Source organism: Chlorocebus sabaeus, chromosome 4 (genome assembly GCF_047675955.1).
Source record: "Chlorocebus sabaeus isolate Y175 chromosome 4, mChlSab1.0.hap1, whole genome shotgun sequence".
NCBI lineage: Eukaryota > Metazoa > Chordata > Mammalia > Primates > Cercopithecidae > Chlorocebus > Chlorocebus sabaeus.
In genome coordinates, this window is record NC_132907.1 from 87,650,344 (window position 1) to 87,672,099 (window position 21,756).

Sequence of the window (21,756 nt, forward strand, 5' to 3'; positions counted from 1 at the left end):
CCCCTGCAGCCTCAGGCGGCCAGTGAGACCTGGGAAGTGCCTGGGAGGGCTTTCCCAGGAGGCTTCTTAGGCAAGGAGCTGGCACACAGCCCTCTGGCCTCGCCCCCTACTCCTGACACATTAGGCTGGCACTCTCCAGCTGGGGGCTGCCAGTGGCCCAGGAAACTCCTTTATGATACAAATCTCATTCTCAGCGGAGGAGCTGAACAGACAAACTGAGGTGGGGCCGAAGGACACAACTCCAGGAACACTACCCCCAGAACCTGGGCAGAGCTTCCAACTGTTCTGTGGTGACTTCCAGCCTCGTCTTAGATTTTGTCACCATTTTGAGTTGGCTGTGGTGTAGAAAAGAAGTAGGATCTATAAATGAAGCAAGCCTCTGATGCTTGTCTCCGCGAAGTGAAATCCTGGGACATTAGCAAGCCTCCAGCCCCACACAGAGCAGGGGCAGCTTCCTGACCCATCACCACGGAGCAAACCCGGAATGATTCATTTCCTGGTTATCTTAAGAAAAAAGGAAACGGTGACAGCAGAGGTTTTTTTTAAGTGAATTTTCATTTTAATCAAGAAACTACTAGAAAACAGAATTCTGAAGCATTATTTCCTAGTGTGCTTTACTAAAAATTAGAGAATAAAGTTCACTGAAAAACAACAAAAGATCACTCTTGTTTACAATCACTACCTTGCAAGAGTCCAAACCCATCAAAAGGTAACGACCGACTTCTCCATTTAGTAAATTCCCGATTTTCTGCTTTTAGTACTAAAAAGCAAGATCAGCAACGTTTTTGTATTTTAGTTATCTGGTATATGCTTGCTGCATGTATTTATGAGACTCAACTTACTGAGCTATTTTAAGAGCAAAAGAAGGATCCTACAGTTAGAGAACAAAACTATATTATTCCATAGCTAATAAAGCTATTGATGAAAACAGATGACCCATTTCAGGGCATGATTTTCGGCTTTAGAAGCTGAGCTAATGGGATTAACTGGTTTTCCAGTTTGTCCAAACTTGAATTAAAGCCAAAGCCAGCGAGGACTGGCTGGTTTTGAAGCTGGGGCCAAAGAGGTGAAGCAACTCCACCCGTCCCCTGCCTCAAGCAGAGAGGGCGCTTCGTATCCCTCCCAGGGCAGAGCTGGCTCCTCCTCCATCTCAGCCCCAAGGCTCTGCCCTGCCTTCCCTACAAGGCACAATTTCTAAGTTGTTCAAAAGTGACTTCTTTGTAGTCTACCGAAGGACAGGCAGCTGCACTGCAGTAGGTAAAGGACAAAGGTACTAAGGGGCACAAAGGCAAAGGTGACTGCCCTGAAGCCAGGACAGCCTATGTAAAATAAAACACTGTAGAAAGAACAGTGGGGCCAAAAGAAGCACACCAAACACTTTATAACCCAGGTCTCTGGGTGGGGAACATACAGGAACATACTATGGGTTTGCTTGTCCAGGACGTTCTCCTAGACTTTAAATCCAGTAGCTTCTTTTAAGCAAAGTGATGGTCAAAGGTCAGATATCATTCAATGTTTAAGGGAAACGAAAGGTCACAAAAACGAACACGCCCTCCTCCGACCTGGATACAAGTTGTTTCAAGCCAGGAGTGTTGGCCCAGGTCTGCAGTCCCAGCTAGTCAGGAGGCTGATGTGGGAGGATAGGCTGAGCCCAGGATTCAAAGCTACAGTGAGTGGTGACTGCACCACTGCACTCCAGTCTGGGCACCAGTGCAAGACCCCATTTCAAAAAAAAAAAAAAAAGGCTTCAGCACCTTAAACCCACTGAACATGAGGAGCTGCACTCTGAAGAATGGGCGCTTCCAGTCTCCCAACTCACTGAAATCTCACAGCGCTCGACACTCAGGTATACAGTTCTGTCCCTGTTAATTATGTGCCTCAGTTTACCTTTAACACCCCGTTAAATCTCATCAATCCTGAATGCTAGGGAAAAAGTGATTTTACAAACTGCATGTGAGTTCAGTTCCCAGTTTTTTCCACTAAAATGTAAAATGCGACAGAAAATACTGGAAACTCACTGTTAATTTATTCTCTCCCTCTTCTCCTCCAACTCTTCCTTCAAAACCCTTAAAACGGGTGGTTTCTCAGAAATGGAAGTTCCTTACCTCAGCTCCACAATGTTCACTATGCATTTTTGCCCCAAAAAACAATGTCTCAGTGAAAATATTTGGAGTTAACCACTGCAATTTTGTAGATTTTATAACATGCTTTGATGCTATTACACCAAAACCACAACTGATTCAGACACTACTACGTTGCACTGATAGGGTCTGGATTAATATTTAACTTTAGGAAGAGTGGGTTGCTAGAGCAAATCTCAAGTACAGCATAATGAGGGAATGACTGCATTGCTTCTATTTTGAGGGATCAATGATCCTCTTTAAAGCATCCATTTACTGATACAGTTAATGAGCTAATTATAAATCATTTTTATTTATTTTTAATTACATTACAAGGCAACTAATACCTGCACAAATTAGAAAATCCAGAAGCCGGACTTCAAGGCTTTTTTTTTTCTTTCTTTTTTAAATCAAGGCTCGAAAGAAGGAAAAGGACTGAAACTATAAATGAAACCCTTCGTGTTTCTAGAGCTGCCAGTCAGCTGCTTTTAGTGTCTGCCTCAGTTCCACCCACTCTGGGCAGGGAGGGACCTATCAATGTTCCTGTCTTTCTACACAGCGGCTGTGAATGAAGCTGCAGGCTCACGTGTAAGGAGAAGGCCAGGCAAGGACCCAGGAGAATCTGCTGCAGAGGGAAGGGGCGCCTGACAGCTACCGACAGAGGAGGAGGGCGCACTCCCCTGGAGGAGGAGCAGGAGCTGTGAGCCTCCTGAGACAGCCAATGTTAACTTGGTTAAAAAGGTTAAGACTGACTATCATTCACAAAACAGCCAGGGCAGAAGGGTTCTGCAGCTTAGGAGTCAATGTGGAACTCAGATCTACAGGAATTCCACTCGACAAGTATAAGCCTTTTTTCCCCTTCCCTCTCCCACATCTCTCCTGGGATGAGCCACAGAGGATCCTGGAGCAGGTGATGTCCCAGGGCCAGTCAGAACCTCACCGGAGGGTGAGCAGAGGTGCCTTTGTGAGTGCTGTGGGGCACGATACTCTTTCACCCCAGTAGAGCAAACCCAAGCACACGGCAAATGCCATGCAAAGGTCCTGGGGCCACTCGGAGCGGGGACAAACACCATAATCTCCTCTTCCCCTCAGAACAGAAAGTAAGAAAGGGCTTAGGTACCAGAAACTTGTAATAATTAAGCCACAGGAAAAATACTTAACTTGGGAATCTGCATTGGTTCTAAGCCCACTGCTAAAGAAGAAAATGAGGCACCAGACCAGGATGAAGCTCCACATCTCACAAACTGAGTTGGCAGATACCCCAGCAGTGGGGCCAGAACTACTCAGAACCACCCCACACCACAGGAACCACCAGGAGCAAACCCAGGGGAGGCACCCCACCTGCTTAACATGTCCTCAACCCAGCTCAGCACAAAAAAAAAAAAAAACAAGGGGTTCAGTCTCCTAATACTGGAGTCTGAGGCAACCCACAGTGCAATCAAGAATCCACAGACTCTGAAAGAGATTAAGGAGAGGCCAAGAAGATGGCACTTCCTGAGCCACAACTGCTCTGGTCCACCTGCCACCCCGTCTGGCAGTGCAGCCACAGCATCACTGCTGACGACCACAGAGCACCTCTGGGTGCTCCGAGGGAACCGCACCTGCTGTGAAACTGCATAACTGCGCCTGGAAGCTAGCTTGCTTGCTAGCTCAAGCAGTTGATCACTTTTGAAATGAAAGCAGCTATACTTTGTCTTTCCATATATCCTTACACTGGATGAAAGATAAGAAGCGAACATCATCTTTTGGGGCAACAATACAGAATAAGAGCCAAGAGGCTAAAAACATTAATATTCCGGGACACTACACAATATCCGCATTACCAACATTCACACTAGATCCTCCCAAATAGTGTCTGAGGCAAGTACTACTATTTTCATTTCACAGATGACAAAACTAAGTATTCATCAGACATATGGTAACTGGCCCAAGACTATACACAACCAGGACTCAAGTCTCCATCTTGAAGTCCGAGCCACTGAGCTGGAAAGCACACTCAGGAAGGAACCCAACACAGAAATAGGCCAGTCCTTTCCTAAAGAGTGACAAGATGTAAATATAACTCCAATTATTCAGAAAATTGTGTACATCTATCTATACAATATTTTAAAGTTGTTTAAAAGAGCTTTTTAAAGACAAGAGGAAATGCTAGCAGCATTTTTTTTAATGCAAAATGATACATTTGCTACATATTTAAAGCAGCATTAAAAGTGATAAGAAATATGCTCAAATGTTAACAATAGAAAAATTATAGGTAGTTTCTGTATTTTCCACATTTTCTTCAATAAGTACATTATTGTTTTCATAATCCTAATAAAGGAAGCGTAATCATTTCAGTTTTACTAATTCATACTGCAAAGGTCAAAGAGCAGACATCACTGTGCCCATCTTAAGTCTTCTGTAAGAATTTTGGATCCCACAGCCTTTACACCAAAGTCACACCAGCAGGGGCTCCCTCCGGGCTCTGCCACCCAGCACCACAGGACCTCATGCTGCTGACCCTGTGTCAGCTCCTAGCCCCGCATGGCTAAAAGGCCCCTTCGGCCGTCAAGTTCTGGGTCTGGTTTAGAAAGTTATCCCATACCCCAGACTGCAGCAGTACACGTCCCTGCCCTGCCAAAGGCAAGGCCCCTGAAAAAGCTATCCCACAATCGCGAAAAACCTCCAGATGCAAAGACTAAACACCGGAAGAGCTATGTGAGGAAGGAGTTCTCTCAAGTACCCCAGCCACACTAGTAAGGCCAACCAGGGTCTCTCGACCATGCCAGCTCTCAAAGGCACTGCTGCCAGGGGGCTGTGCTGAGTGGGATTCCGAGGCTACATCACATAGCCTTAGTAGAAAAAATTGTTACTATTCATTGGTGATGAATACTCATTAGCTGACATTCATCATCTGCCTGCTGTGACCAGGCACTCACTGTATGACACGCTTCACTAAGTCTGATGAAACCACCGTCACCCCATTCTACAGATGGCTCAGAGGCAAAGCACCTGCCTATACTTCGCAGGCGCCATGAGAGCCCAGGCAGCAGCTGCAGCTCTGCGGCCCCGCCAAGATGACAGAAAACAACTATTCAAGAAAGGACTATACAAAAGGCTGGAAATCACCAATTACACAAAGTAAGTATAACTGAGTGAGAGAGAGGGAGAGAGAAAAGAACTCACTGGATCCAAAGATGTAAGCCAATATTAAAGCACAGCAAGTAGATGGGATTCGTGGTCTGCAGTTATTTACCATGAGCCTCTGCGTAGCACACCCAGTTGATACAGACAGTAGAGCTGTGGGCAGGATGATGATGCAGTCCCTACTCTCACTGAGTTTATATGGGAGGGACAGGGGGCATGATAGGGGAGATAAGTAGCCAAAATAAACCAAAAAGGTGCTAGGCAGAAATTTAAACTGGTAACCACAGCTGTGAACTTTAGGTTGGGTGGTCAAGGAGAGCCTCCCTGATACCAACGGGCTGGAACTGAGGCTGAGACGGGAAAGGCAATGAGCAGCCAGTTGTGGAAAGACAAGAGGACAGCACTCTGGCACAAGGGAGAGCAGGATGGGGCCCCCAGGTGGGACGGACTAAGAGGACATCAAGGGCACGGGCACAGCCCAAGTAGTGGAGTCGAAGACCAGGCCTGACTGTACCTGTTCCCATGGGCCAGCTACAGAGCAGACAGTCCGAAGCCTGGAGGAGATTCAAGATGGACCAAAAGGACTAAGCCCTCAGAAAGTCAGGATGCAGAGCCCAGCTGCCAGCAAAGGCCCCACTGCCTCCCGCTGAGCCTCGGCACTCCTGAGATGTCAGGCCTTCAGCCTGCCTGCAGTCTGGAAGGGGAGAAGGTCCCGGGGGCAAGGTGGGAGGTGTTTTCGTGAGCAATACTAGGAAGGGCTTGGGTGAGTGACATCCGTGGCATGCCAGCTGTGTGAGGGCAACACAGCAGAAAACGGAAAGGAAGAGGGAGCCCGGCACGGAAGAGCACAGGAGCTAGGGATCAGAGCGGAAGCCCAGGATGCCCTGCTCCACAGAAAACACCAAGTAAGGACACTTCAATAAAGCACAGGGTGGACAGAGACAAGGAGTGGAACAAGAGCGAAGCAGCAACTGCACTAGGGTGGCAAGCTGGGGACCAAGGCAGGCAGAGCCCATATACTAAGAGAGCTAAGGTCACCCCTGGGAGGCGGGGCCAGGCGGGACGCTCCCACTCACAGGAAGATGGGACCTGTAGCAAAGTATCCAAGGCTCAAGAGAAACCCCCTGCCACGTTAAGGCCGACCTCAGTCTACATCCGGATCCTCAAGCAAGCAACCGAGGCAGCAGCTGGGCGCGGAAGCGAGGGCGCTCAGGACAGCTGGACAATCAAAGGCAACCGCCCATCCCTGGGGACGGGGTCTCACCTTTGATTCCACACAACCCTCCAAGCCAGAGAGGACAGGCAACATGCGTGGGTTCTGAAGCAAAGAGTGGCCCAGGCACATGGCAGATTCAAGGAGAATGAGCCCAATCAGCTCTTATTTGGGACCCTGACCATTCAACACACATGACAAAAGGCACCAACAGTGGCTCCCACCTGCAAACGCAGTGCAGGACAGTGGATGCCAGGTCAAGGTGGCACGGCACGAGTCACAGCCAGAGGACACTGCAGGATGCCACGCGGGACCACAGGGCTGAGCTGACCAGAGGCAATGCTGGGTATGTCACCTCAAAGAAACTCACCAGAAGCATGAACCACGTTAGGAACTTAGAAACCTCAGACAGCAGTCCCAGGAAGCCTCCTGGTGATGAGCATGAGGTCTGTGGAATATGCTGCAAATTGTGGTTTCCCAGGCAGAGGCAAGACTGCAGACCCTTCAGGAGCCCGAAGTGACTGGGGTCAGATCGCGTCCCAAGTACGACATAGGGACGCAGCTGCCCCCACACGGTGCTGTTATGAGGACTTAATGAATCCACACTGGGAAGTGCTTAGCGCAGGCCCTGGCCCTCAGTAAGGGCTAGGTGCAATAGTGGTCATAACTACAAACTACAGATGCTGAAAATTCATGGACACAGAAACACCACCACTGGGCACCACAGGAGGGAGAAACAAAGGCTGAGCCTCCAACCTACACAGCCCAAGCAAACCAAGACTTCATCAAAGATTTTACTCTGATGTTTCTGCACTTAGCCACTTATGGTTTTTATGTTTTACGTTCTTAGCCTCAGCAGTATCTCTTAGAAACCAGTATTTCCAACTGAAGTTAGACATCTTTCCCTTTCAAGCAAAATTAATAATTTGGCAAATTTATGTAAAGATAAGACTTTTAATGTAAGTATTTCTACTGACCAATCCATGTGTCCATCTACACAAGCCTAGAGAGGTCCTATAGTGGCAGTCACCTAACTGTCCTTCTGGGTGGTGGGACTGAGTGACTTCAGAGCTTTCTGCTTCAAAAAACAAATCATGAATCAGTTTTATAAAAACAATGTCATTATTTTTTAGTTAGCACGAAGTACTCTTAGAAACAACCTCTAGCTCTAAAGCGATCAGCAAATGGCAGTGTAAGACGGCACACACAGCAGGTGGTCCCCAGCCTCACAAAACAGCCTCTCTCCAACTGCTGATGACAGCACCAGGTCCTCCTGTTGGGCTGAGAGAAGTCACCCTCAGAATCCTCTTGGGAAAATTAGGGCACTAACTGTCCATCCCTGGAGTCTCTGAATCATTCGGAGACTGGGCAGGCCCTCAGACAGCATCAGCATCTCTCCTGAGAAGCCAGACATCACTTCTCTGGACCCAGAGACTACTGGAACTCAGCATAATTGTGTGTGTTTTTTTTTTTTTTTTCTTTTTTTGAGACGGAGTCTCACTCTGTCACCCAGGCTGGAGTACAGTTGTGTGATCCCAGCTCACTGCAACCTCCGCCTCCTGAGTTCAAGGGATTCTCCTGCCTCAGCCTCCCAAGTAACTGGGACTACAAGTGCGTGCCATCACGCCCAGAGAATTTGCCAGAATGGTCTCGATCTCCTGAACTCGTGATCCACCCCTCTCGGCATCCCAAAGTGCTGGGATTACAGGCATGAGCCACTGCACCCAGCCTGTTTTCCTCTTTATTAGCTTACCTCTTTGGACAATTCTCGCTTTGCTCTACATCTGCGGTGGCTAAAGGCAGGCTATGGAGTGAGACTACCTGGACTCCAACGCCAGCTTTACACCTACCAGCTGTGTGACCCCAGGCCAGCTATGCTGAGAACAGCCTCTCCCAGGAGGGTGGCAGGAGACACTGCATAAAGGGTGAGGGCTCAGTCAGGCCAGTAGAGATTACTACTGTGGCTAGGACTGTACACCACTCACTTGATGGCAGCAAAGGAAAAGCTGAGGTCCCCACCTGTTAAGGGAGGCTCTGTGAACAGCAAGTCATCTTCCCCAAACACAGGCCTTATTATTTTATTCTAAAACAAATCCTAAAAGGCTCTTTCTACTCAACAAGTCCGCAAGCTTCAGTTCATTCCACGCTTTCATCTCCCTGGACAGTTCCCATAGGTTCCCATCTTTAGAGTGTGGTCTTGGCGCTCTATCCTTCTACCCATCACACTTGTCCTCCAGCATGAACATCAGTCTCTTGTGAGTCAGAACCACAAACTCTAGATAGATTCACCTTTTGCTTTCTTCCATGAGGTAACTCGTAATGACACTTTTAAATGTCTTTGCATTTCACAGGATATGCAAGGTATCCTTTTCTATGTTTTTGGCCATCATTTCATCGTTGTCCTTCCATTTTTTATAATGTTTTACATAAGTTTAGAGACAACGCCCATAACCAAAATACATTTTACTGTGTTGCGCCATGGGCCCATCTCTGCCCATTCACAGAGGTCTTGCGTGGCTCTTCACTCCAACATGCCAGTGCCCTCTCTGAGGGGGTGTGGGAAGCAGCCCAGGTTTGCACACCATGCAGACCTGCATCTGGGCACCAGCGCCTTTATTTTCTAGTAGCAGCTTGGGCAAGACGCTTCAATCACTTAATGCTTAATTTTTCTTTCTTGAAAATGAGTTATTGCCCAGGATTGCAAGACTGCAGGTCAAGCCCCCAACGCAGCAGTGCTGACTGAGGCGGCTGCGCTGCCAGTCCTGCTTTGTCTTTCAACTGCCGTCAGATAAAACAGCGAGTAAACAGCTCATCAGATGCTCCACTTTTCATAGAATGCAACTTCTAAGAATACTCCAGGTGACAGAAATCCCACTGCCGCACTGCAGCCTCCCTCCAGGCCAGTTCTGGAACACCTCGAGAAAGCATGAACCTAGAGCGTACTACTGCACAGGACTGGCTTCCCTCCGAAATCCTCAACACTCCCCAACCCCAGAGCTGTCAACTTTGTCCTGCGGTGGCTGTCAAAGCACTCCACCACATCTGAATCTAATCTCTTTAGGAAAACCAAGCAAAAGGCCCTGTACCAACATATTTGAACCATACTTGTAGAATGAGTTGCTAGGTTCCATCCCTCGCATGTTAGCGACGTCTTGTTCACTGAACACTGTTAGGAGTAAAGTGTCCAGATGTCAGCCGTGAATTGACATTTCCAAGTGCAGCACCTTTTGCCAGGTCATGTCAGCCTGTCAAGGCTTCAGTTTTCTATCTACAAAACAGAAGTAATATCACTCATTTCATGTGTCAGCTCTGGGAACTCAAGGAGATAACTCACGCAGAGAGCTAAGCCAAAAGAGCCCCACACACATGAGCCACAGTGGTGCTGGTGACCAGGAAGGCTGTTCAGAGAAGGAAGTGACCGTCTGCACCATCATTAACCTGCGTGCAAAAACGCTGAGAGACCTATCACCTGCATGCTGGACTGGAGACACTCCAGGTCACAACAGTTTCTCCGTGTTGCTCTGTGTTGCGCTGCTACGAACCTATTTTATGCTTCATGTGCTATTAAAACAGCGGCTGTTTGAAAAGGATTTGCATTGGAAACTCAAACAATTTCTAGAGCTTTCACAGTGGTAACTTGCTGAGTAACACAGCTTTTACTGTTGTATGAGTTTCAATTTATTTCAGCAAGTTACTGAATCAAACACTGTTTCAAATAGAGTCTAAAGTTACTGCAGTTCAGAGCTGTCTAAATATATGGCCATTCAAATTTTAATTAAAAGTAAATAAAATTAAAATTCAGCTTCTCAGTTGCATTTGTCACATTTCAAGTGCTCAAAAGTCACATATGGCTAGTGGCTACTGTATTCGTGCAAAACTAGAATTATTCCATCTCCACAGGAAGCTCTACTGGACAGTGCTGTTCTAGTTGCCTTCTTAATGTTCCCTGGCCCTTAATTTTGTTTTCCTTCACTATACACAGAATACTATGTTAAAAGCTGCAAGAGTTCAGAAAACACTTCATTCACTCCTTCTACTATGTGCACAAAATAAAAAAAACCTTAACCAACTTTAAACGAGTTACACAGAGCAGCACAGTCACCCCTGACCAAATACATCAAGAGTACCCTTGCCTCTAGGGAGATGAGATTCTTATTCAAAGCTGTAGAATAGTGCTGATGTACCTTCAGAACAGCTAAAAAAAAAAACAAAAAACAAAAAAACAAAAACAAAAACAAAAACACAAAACTAGAACAGACATTATTAAGGCATTGTTAAAATGTTTTAAAAATAGAAAGGTATCTTTCAATTCATAACACCCCTCCAGCCCCCCACTCCCACAACTCAGAACATTCAGTCTTTAGCAGTTTTCACTTTGATCTGAAAGTGAAAGTCGTATTTTCAAAAAACCAAGAAAAAGGCTTTTCCTGTCCAGCTGGCAAGAAGAAGGACTTAATTTTTGGTTTCAATTTCCTTAAAGAGGAGAAAAGGGCAGCGGTGGCCTTTTTAATCTCTTGCATGACAACTCACAGAGTGCTTCCAAGTCTTTCTTTTTTTTTTTTTTTTGAAACGGAGTCTCGCTCTGTCGCCCAGGCTGGAGTGCAGTGGCACAATCTCCACTCACTGCAAGCTCCGCCTCCCGGGTTCAAGCCATTCTCCTGTCTCAGCCTCCCATGTAGCTGGGACTATTGGCGCTCACCACCGCGCTCGGCTAATTTTTATATTTTTTTAGTAGAGACAGGGTTTCACCGTGTTAGCCAGAATGGTCTCCATCTCCTGACCTCCAAAGTGCTGGGATTACAGGCGTGAGCCACCGCGCCCGGCCTCTTCCAAGTCTTTCATGTGCTCTAAGGTGGGTGCCACAGGCTCCGCTTCACAGGTGGGGAAACTGAGGCTCAAGTTAGAAACAGTGGTGAAACCAGGCAAAGCCAGACCTGTGAGTGTGTGACATGGGCTGATCAAGCTAGGCTCTCAAGAGCCAAGCACGTGGCTCCCAGTGCTCAGAAATGGACTCCACCCAGCAGGTTTAAAGCAGAAACATCAAAATAATTCAACTTTTCATTTCCCTTAAACTACTACATCCTACCATTCCTTCAGATCAACAGGAGTCTAGAAATGTGACACTGATCTGAAATCTCTTTCAAACGGAAAGATAGAAACCACCTAACACCCACATCCTAGCATTGGGAAACCAATTCCAATCTGAAGCCACGGGAGAGCCTAACTGGTTATGCACAGCAGCTGATTTAGGAAAGAAAGATCACAAGCCCACAACAAAAAGGCATGTTGTTGATAATCAAATACATTCTCTGCCAACAGGGACCCTCAGAGCTGCCCCTATCTAGCCCACCCTGTCAGCCGAGAGATGGATAAACTTCTGCAGAGATCCACCCGGCCCAGGCCCAGATGTGGTTCACTCCCTGGCTCACTGCCTGCAAATGCAGTGCACATCACCAGAGTACAGGACACCAGGGACAGGCTCACAGTGCACTCTCTAGGTGGCCTAATGGTGGACAACTCGTCTCCATACTTCTCCAGGCTTTCTAACTTTTCATAGTTAGGTATTAATTTTTATAGTAAGAGCGAGCAGTTGAAACTAAATGGTGATGCTTTTCAAATACAGTACAGAATTTTCCTGAATGTTTTCTGCTTTTGCATTCTATATTGTAAAACAGAACATTAGTTTAGCCACTCTCCAGGAAGGAAAGCAGATAAACCGCAGCAGACTTTATTTTTTAAAATTCTAAGACAAACAACAAAAGTTTCCCTTAGCATTTGGTTTATGAATACTCCGCAGACTTGCCATCCCCCACCTGCCCTCCTGAGTTGGCAGATCCTCTTTCTGCTCTTCTTTCTTGGGGGATACTTACTTAGTGGCTACCGTGTGCTTGGCACTAAGAATGCTACAATACAGCTCCTCCTTCCCTGAGGAGACTCAGGAGGGCAGTGGGGTCAGCTTTGTTATAGCAGCAGTAACTCCACAAGAGCCAAACACTCAGAGGGTCTCAGGAAGGGACAGAGGGAAGAACTATATGGGAGTTTTCTTGTCCCTCCTAAAGGAGGCACGGTGCTCTGCAGCCAACGGTCTGGGGAAGCCAACATTCCTACAAACCTGGGCTTGCAGGACAAGTGTCCCCCACACCTTCTGCAAAGATGGACTGCTATGAACTTAAGAGAATGTTCCAGAGGTGACTCTTGGGTAAGTCATCAACCCCCACCTGCATAGGAACGACCCCTTTCCTAATCTAGCCAATGCAGGACACCTCACAAACAGGACTTTTCAATCATCATAGTTTCATATATTCACACGGCCTTCCTGCAAACTTTTCTTAAACAACATATTTTAAAGAATGTCCATCTGAGTGCAGCACAGAAAGGTTCTCCTGGTTATGGTGGCTGCCTGAGTTCAGCAGTAACCACCAAGCCAAAGGACGGAACCGGCAATCTGCAAGAGTCATTGCGATGGGCTGGAGTCCAGTCAGGGGAAAAGTGTTGGACAAGAAGAACCACAACCTCCTCATCAACCAATTCCATGCCAGAGGAAGTCTACCCACAGAAGAACCTCCTCCCCTCAAGGTCCTACACCCTACTCCTTGGAACCTGTGGCTCTGATGAGGTTATCACACCATGATCATGTTGTATTTCTACATGACCTTCAGGTAGGCAGGTTATCTGCAGGAGCCTGACTCAATCACACAAGCCCATAGAAGCAGGGGGCTTCCTCCAGCTGGCGGGAAACGTCAGAGAAATTCAAAGTACCTTGCTTTGCAGATGGAATGCAGGTGGCCTTAAGAAGCTGAGAGAGCCCTACCCAATTCCCCTGCTGGCAGCTAGCAAGCAATCAAGGACTTCGATCCTGCAAGGAGCTGAATTCTAACAATAACAGGAATGCGCTGGTAAGAGGACCCTGAGTGCCAGCTGAGAACACAGCTGGCCAACACCCTTCAGCCTTGCAAAAGCCTGGGCAGAGAACCCAGCCCAGCCATCCCTGATCTGACACACAGAATCCACAAGACCATAAATGAGCGTTCTTCTACACCTGAGTTTATGCTAATTTGCTACACAGCAACAGAGAACTACCACAACATACAAATCTCAAAAATAGGATGTTGCATGAGTGTACATCCCCAGTGTTGGGAGAAAAGGCATCCTGGCCACCTCACTCAGGCACATGTTCACAACAGGTCAGGTAATTTGGGCACCTGTCAGCACTGACCGAGGCCACCTCCCTGCCCTCCCTGAGATGCTCTCAAGGCAGGTTCAGAGTGGCAGCTTTCAAAGAGGGCGAGGTTTGCCATCCAATTCACTGCAGAGAAGAGAAAGCACTGACAAGCCAGCCACACCTCCTAGAAAGGGCCTCTCCACAGTAGCAATGCAGCTTCTTCAATCTTCTGCGAGTCTGGGTGGTCTGACTCTGCCAGCCCTCTCCACCATTAGTCCAAATTCTGGTTGCATCCTCAAAAATCAAGTTTCTGAATTTGAATATCAAGGTTTTTTTTTTTTTTCTTAAACAACCTTTTTTACTTCACAACTACAAAATCAGATCCTAAACCATATGACCTGAGGCATAAAAAGTTCTTATTTTCCAAGGATAACCATTAACTCTTCTCCCACAAGACACTTACATGAATCCATTTAAAATGAGGACAAAATCTCATATTAAATAGTGACCAAGGACAGTTTGAGACTTTACCTTGAGACACAAATCTTAAAACTTTTTACTTTAAAATATTTACTTGAAATTACTTTAAAAAATTATGTCACTAACATGCATTAAATATTTGAGAAAAAGCAAATGACACTGTTGTTCCATCACACGCTCACAGCAGCAAGACAGACAGAACCCACTTTGCTTCACTCTGACTTCCACCATATGAGCATTAAGCCTTTTTTTTTTTTTTTTGGAGAAAAGATTAGAGGCCTCTCATTCCCAGCCAGTGTAATACCCCAACCCTCCTTTTCCAGAGTCTGTCATGCCCCTCCCCGGGCAGCCCCTTCTCCAAGTGTCAGCTGTCCTGACCTGGCCAGTCCTCATCTATCAGTGACCAGACACGCGGTGCAAGCAGTTCTCCAGCAAAACTTTCCTCAACTCCAGCACAGCCTGTGTCTTGCACTCGATTTTCAATTTCACCTTGGGGAGCTTGGCAATAGAATAAAAGACAGGAACAAGTGATGCTATTACTAAATGGGAGGAGTGTTGGAAGAGTTAATTGATGGAATTATGAAATTAATCCCTCCTCCTCCTCCAACAGTGCAGGAGCAAGTATCTGCTTAGTGTGATCATGCACACTTCTCTCCACAAGCTTATACCTCTGGGACTCAGATAGTAAAACTCAGAAAGCAAGGTCCACACGTGCCACCGCCATCCTTTACAAAGGCAGGTCTCACGACAACCTTTCTCATGTATCCTGGACACTCACAGGAAGGTATGGGAAGGAAAGGCCCCTAGAGTGATGCCTCCCGTGCTCTGCAGCAGGCCCTGCTGAGCATCACAAGGATGTTCCAGACAGGTCACACCTGCTCTACTTTATGGCAGTGAGGTCAGGCTAGAGGGAGAGGAGGGGTTCCTGGTTGCGCCTCCAAGCTCTGACTCCTTTGCAAGAAAGAATCGAAAAAAACATGCACCAAGTTGGAAACGACTCTCACCAGGGGCCTTGTGGGATACGGCTGACCATGTCCTATGCTGACAGTGGTCAGTCTCTCTCATACGTCAAACTAAGAATTTCCTTTGAGTTAACAGAAGATATTAAAAGATGAGATTAAATATCAAGTAACCTGCAGAGAGGAAGCTGCATACACCTGCTGCACACTGCAGGCCCACCTGAGATGGCACAGCCTTCGAAAGGCCAAACTCTGAATAGAAGCTGTTCAGGGCCCGGGACATCTGCACATGTCTTCGTTCAACTACACTCTTCCTGGGTCTCTGTAACACACCAGGAAGGATGTGGCCAAATATCTGAAGGCCATGCTCCCACTCTCACTTATGCAAGACTTTTAACCTGAAGAGGTTTCCAAAGCTGCTAGAATGACCATGGCAAAGTAACAACAGCTCAAAGCCCTGCTGGGTCAGGGCATGAGAGCATGTGCAAGTAACAGCAGCCAGAGGCTGGGATGCAACGGGCCCAGGGCCTGTCCACACACCTGCCCAACATCTCAAGGTCAGAAGCCCAGGTTAACAGCAGAGCTCACGCTAAGCACACCATTCCCAAAACAAAGGCTTGGGATTTCAATCAAACAATGCTATAAGAACCAGAGCCAAAAGGAGCATTTCACCTCCTCTCCTCTGAAGGTTCTTGCACCAATCCCTGTCCTCTTTCACCTGCTTTTTCTTCATCCTACTTGAGCAGAAGGCAGACTGGCAGTCTCACAAGGCCACCAGGCAAACTGTCCAAGGACAGAAAACTCCTCCCCAGAAAAGGACAAATAGTGCGGGTTGCCACATGGGCTACCAGGCAAAGACCCAACTGGGTTCAGCCAGTGCTCCGCAGCAGGCTCATCCTCCCATGAGGAACGCACACTGCATTTTCAGAAGTGCACGTCCTGGGACTACATCACAACCCCAAGCAGCTTCCCAGCAACAAGATCCTTTACTATTGGTCAGCTCAGGTGTGCCTTTAAAACTCAGTTATTTCCTTCTCTAAGCCACAACTGAAAGACTTTTTGGTGGCCTTTCTCAACACTCTGGGTAAGCTGATGGCCAGAAGAAAGATCTAGACAGAACTATTTCTTGATACAAAAAGGTTAGTTCATGTAGGACCAACGGGCCATGTGGAAATGATCACTGGGGGGACCTTACCTCCTCTATTCATAGGCCCAACTCTACCACCGCTTAGGTTTACTTCTGAAAGAGCAGCTGGAGTAGCAGCCCAAGCAGAGGTCACCATGCCCTTCTAGGCTCATAGCAGGTAGTCCTCACAGGCCCCTTGGGGCAGAGACGGCAGGAAGTGGATGCACCCAGGGCCATACTGGAGGCATGGTACACACCACCCGGAGACAGGCAAGGACAGGTCTCCAGCAAAGGTGAAAAGGAAGGTTCCAAGAGCATGACTGCAGCATCAAACCAGAACTCCTGGCAGGCTTCAGAGCCCTCTCTTACGCCCTACACCATACTGCCTTACAGCTGGGTTCTAACAGGTTGGCAAGGGGTGGGGCGTGGGGCCAGGGGCCAGGACCCAGGACCCAGGGCCATGTGAGTAGCAGAGCTCTGGAGGTGTTGCTGAGTTTTAGGCTTTAGACTTTAATGTGGGGGACTGGAGATGGAGGAGGTGACATCAGAGGGTGAAGGGGAACCTGAGCAGACCTGCCGGCAGAGAAGATCACCCCATTAGTAGTGATGGGAAAGGACTCAAGTAGGACCAAAGTGCATCGAAGGCAACTCCGGCTGCTTGAGCAATCTCCACAGAGGTAACAAGAGCCTGCCTGAGGATGAGGTGTGGAGAGATTAAAAGGGCCAAACGAACAGCATCTGATGATTAACTGGGCGTGGGTGACGAAGAGCGTGAGGGGGACCTGCACAACTGAGCAGGGTACTCTTGTGCTCTAGGCAGGGGGCACTTGTAGGCAGGTTTCAGGGTGGGTCAAGATCATGAGATTGTCTCCATATCGTCCCTGCACCAGATCCCCAGATCCTAACACAGCACCTGACCCTAATGGTCTCATTCACTAACAAAAGCAACACGCCCTACTAAGGCTGACTAGTTACCAGGAGGAAACAGCTTGGGGAGTCCAAGTGAGATGCATGGGGCCTGTAAGAGCAGAGGTACAACCCAAGACTTGCAGAGACGACGTGTCTATCTGTTTTTTCTAGTGCTAAGAGACACGGAGCCCATTTCAGTTCCATAACAGGCTGGAAACCTAAAGGTCCTCCCAAGCGAGCCCTGAGATATGCATTACTATACATCAAGAAGAAACCGCTTCCAACCACCTGCTCTCAGAAACTTCTACAGGTAAGAACTGGAGGGAGAGGAGTCTGCCCTCCCGCCAGTGTCTGCAATGCATGTTTACGCTACAGGGAATTTAGAAGGCATCACTTGTAGCCCAAGCCAGATGAAAAAAGTTACAGAACATGCGGCTATTACAGTGTATCACACGCTTTAAAGTAGTATCAACTCTGTTTCCCAACATACTTCACGTGAGAAACAGAATTACAAGAAAAAGTGTACCGTAACAACTCCCAACACCCAGCAATTGTGCTTATTCGTAGGACTCTACCGCATGTAACAACCCTCATACCCCGGCAAATTCTTCTTTTTTAAATCGGGGGAAAAAATCGTGCAAGGAAAATTTATCGTTTAAGTCTTAAAATACTGACATACAACCCACACATAAATTATTTCCAGACGCTCAGAAAAGCCCAAAATGGCCAAGGGGCTGCGTCAACAGCATCACACCTGAATAGCCTCACCTGGGGCAAATCCAACCCCACACACACACCACCTTTGCTTTCATTCCTTGCTGTCTGTAGCTGCACTAAATATAAGTAGAGCGTCTAATTCCCTCCAGGCGGATGTGGAAGTATTTAAAATAATAATGGCATCTTCCAAAGAATAGGTATATATAACATGTTTTTTTCTTTGAATTAAGCCAATATTTATATACTACGCTTATGTTAACTGCAGCACGAAATTAAAGCACACAAACCCCCCCCAAAATGAATCACCTCTAAGTTAACAGTTAAATTTTTGTTTTAAATGAAATAAAAAAGGTTAATATTTACCTTCGATGTGATCTGAGTTCCTGGTAATGCTAAATTATTCTGCAACTTAACTTAATGAAACTCCACACTTATCTACGCCCCACTTTAACAAGGGGTTCCTCACTTGCCCGGAGGCGGGGTGCAGGGGGAGAGTCGATTTCCCTTTCCAGTCTCAAGAGTAAAAAAGACAAATACCTACAGGTCCTATTCAGCAGCCCCTTTCTTGCACTGTTACTTGCAGGATCTGGGCAAGTCGCTCCATTACAAAGGAGTTTCATATTAGCAAGAAAAAAAAAAAAAACAACTTTCAGAGTCGGGCCTTGGCCTTCAACATGTATCCTCTAAAAGAAGCCCGGGGGCCTGTAACCGGTGTCTGCATCGCGGGCGCCGGCCAGGACCATGGTCCCCGCCCCCGCGGCCGCCCAGTGCACTCACCCCTGGATGCCCGGGCTGTACGCGCGACTCTTCCACGGGGTGCCGGGCCGCGGCGCCTGGGCCCCAGGGCCGCCCCCTCCGCTGAGAGCAGCCGCGCGGCTGCCGGACAGCAGGTAGTTGAGGCCGTAGGTGCTGGCCTTGTTCTCGCGTTTCCGGCGACCCGGGTGGAACTGGTGCTGAGACGGGGAGCCAGCGGGCGCGGGGCCGCGCGGCCCGGGGTGCCCGTTGGCTGTGCCGGGGGCGCTAGGCGCGCCGTCGGCGAAGTTGAAGAAGGAACCGCCGCGGCCGCCGCCCGGCCGGCCCAGCGAGGCGCTGCTGGAGGACGACGACGAGCAGCCGGGGCTCTCGGTGCCCGACTCCGCGTTGGACGAGGACGACGACGAGGACGACAGCGATGGAGACTTGTGCAGGCGCCGCGCGCCCTCGGCCGCGGGCCCCAGCGCCGTCAGCAACGCGGGGGGCAGCGCGGCGGGCGCGGCGGGGCCAGGAGGCGGGGGCGACGCGGCGGGCAGCGCTGGGCCCAGGCCGCCACCGCCCCGCCCGGCCGCCCCCGCCGCGGCCGCCGTGTCCAGCGCCGGCGAGTTGAGGCAGAAGTAGGACGCGAAGCCCGAGCCGCCGCGGCCCACGCCCTGCGAGGTCTCCCAGATCTGCATCCACAGGGCATTGGCCGGCCCCTTCTGCTCGGGCTGGATCCAGGCCACGCGCGGATCCATCCACGCGCCGCCCCCGCGGGGCCCGCGCGCCCGCCCGCCCCGACGCGGCCCCGCCCCCGCCGCGCCCCGAGGCCCGGCCGCGCGCGCACGGACGGACGGACGGACGGGCCTGGGCTGGCGGCGGCGGCGGGCGGGCCGAGCCCCCGGCCTCCTGCTCGAGCCGCGCTCCCGTCGGGCTCCGGCGTGGGGCGGCGGCGGCGGCGATGGGCCCGGGCAGGCCGCGGCGGGCGGCTCCGGCGCTTGGCGCGTCCCAGCGGGCGGCTGCGGTCTCGGGGCTCCCGCTTCACGCGGCGCGGGGCGGGCGCGGGGGCCGCGGCGGCGGCGGCGTTCCACTCGGGCCGCGGGGAGAGGCCATCGGAGAGGGGCGGGCGGCGGGGCCGAGGGGGCGGGCCCAGGCGCCGCGCGGCTGAGGGACCCGCGGGAGGCGCCGCCGCCCGTGCGCCCAGCCCTCAGTCACGCTCGCGCCGCTGGCTCCGCGTTCCTGCGGCGGCGGCGGCGGTGAAAAGACACTCTCGGCGGCGACAGCGCAGGGGAAGGAGGGGGCCGCCGCCGCCTCCGCTCCAATGAGGGGCGGGGGAGGGGGCGGGGACGGGGGCGGCAGGAGGAAGCGCGGCCTCTGTCGCCGGGCCGCGTCGCCAGTGCGCACGCGCGGCCGATTTCAAATCCTCACTAGACACCGCCGCCGTGGTTACCGCGCCTGCGCGTTGGGGTCCTTCGGCCGCGGGCAGGGTGAGGGCGTCAGAAGCTACGCGACTGGGAGGGGCTGGAGGGAGCAGCGGCGGCGTTGAGCCCTTCCAGACTAGGCCGGGGTTGGGAGGAACAGGCAGCCGCTGGAAGGCCCGCACGCCGCCCTCTGCCCGCCGCGGCGTGCAGACATGCGCGCTAAGGCTGGTGTCGCCGGGCTGCTGCTAGGGCTGCGCTGCGCTGCGCTGCGCGTGCGCAGGGGCGCGTGGCCGTCACCGCCGGCAGTGGAAGTTTCCGCGCAGCCAGGCGAGGGCCGCGGACGACACCGCAGGCGCTTCCCCCCGCCGGCGGGCCCTGTCTCCTGACGCAAGGGCCGGCCCCGGTCACAGATCCCGCCCCAGGCCTCTCATCCGAGGGGCCGTGCAGCAGTTCACCCTGCGCTCTCCGGGTCCGCGCGCCGGCCCACGTGCTCCCTCCACCTCGCTGGGTGAGCGGCCCGCGTGCAGTGCCCGGTGACTGGCTCCGCTGCTCCGGAGCCGGGAAGGACGGGCGGCGGAGTCCTGCTCCCTAGCGGGTCTGCTTACAGGCGTTTGGTTTTCTTTTTTAAATGATTTTTTGTGCGAAGAGTGAAGTGAAAACGTCCAAGTTAGTTCCCTGGGCAAAATGGGCAGTGCTAGCCGAGGAATGGCTCGTGGGCGGCGCGTCCGGCCCCCGGCTTCGATTTTTCCAGCTGCACGGAGCAGACAGGAGTCGGTAGGAAACCGCCCGCCATCCACAGCCTGCTGTTTGTCATCGCGGTGTTCCGAGCGCGATGGAAGCCGAGTTGACAATGGCACTGGAATACAGCGTCAACCACACATCCTGTGAGGTCCAAAGCAAACGCCAGTGTCGTTGATCATCGCGGTGCCCCGCGAGCCTGGGCAACGTGAGGCCCCGCAGCTGCCGCCCTGTCTTCAGGGGGAGTATCCGCAAATGCACTCCCGGGCCAGGGCCCTGAAACCGCCTTAGCCCAGTGGCGCCCGGGCTCCAAGCCTTTTAAGTATAACCGTACTGGGCTTTCCTACCGGCGTGTTGTAAATGCTACCCCCTCGTCTCCAGCACAGATCAGTAGACATTACTAAGCACTTGACCATCCAAACATCGCTCCAACAGGAAAGGTACGTGTGTTGCATACAAAGGCTTTGGGGCAAGTGGTGGTGGTTAATAATAAAAATGAATGTTTCAGACGTTTTCAAGTACCTGCGTATTGTAGTTGTAGAAATCATGGCGAAGGATTAGAACGTGCATTCAGTAAACTACAGAAAATCACAGACAAGTCAAACAGCCGTTATTCTGGAGCTCTTTGCTTCCCAATGGCTCAGTCCAAAATCCTTGGTCATGCCTGGCTCCTCTCGCTGTCCACAATGAACACATCCTCTTGGCTCCACTGCCAGAAACATCCAGAACCCGACTGCTACCCCTCCTCCTCCCTCCACCCCTCTTTACTCCCTTTCCCACCACCCGTCCAATTTAAAGCAGTGCCTTCTAGCTGGTTTCCCACATTCTGCCCAGCTGCTTGTGTGATCCTTTTTGAAAAATAAAAAAGATGTTACTATTAAAAATCAGCTCATGCTACTCTTAGAATACTATGCAGCCATAAAAAGGAATGAGATCATGTCCTTTCCTGGGACATGGATGAAGCTAGAAGCCACTATTCTCAGCAAACTAACACAGGAACAGAAAGACCAAACACCGCACATTCTCAGTAATACGTGGGAGCTGAACAATGAG

General features: G+C 50.3%; 1 protein-coding gene across 2 annotated transcripts in view; it reads right to left on the reverse strand.

Annotated features, from left to right (window-relative positions):
* Positions 1–19,839, reverse strand: part of TENT4A (terminal nucleotidyltransferase 4A) — a 43,474-nt gene extending 23,635 nt beyond the window's left edge. For both annotated transcript variants that reach the window (XM_073014843.1, XM_037988696.2), the window contains exon 1: positions 18,590–19,839. In XM_073014843.1, the coding sequence (XP_072870944.1) occupies positions 18,590–19,302 (713 nt within the window). In that variant the 5' untranslated portion in view covers positions 19,303–19,839. The remainder of the gene's footprint in view (positions 1–18,589) is intronic.
* Positions 19,840–21,756: the final 1,917 nt, after the last annotated feature.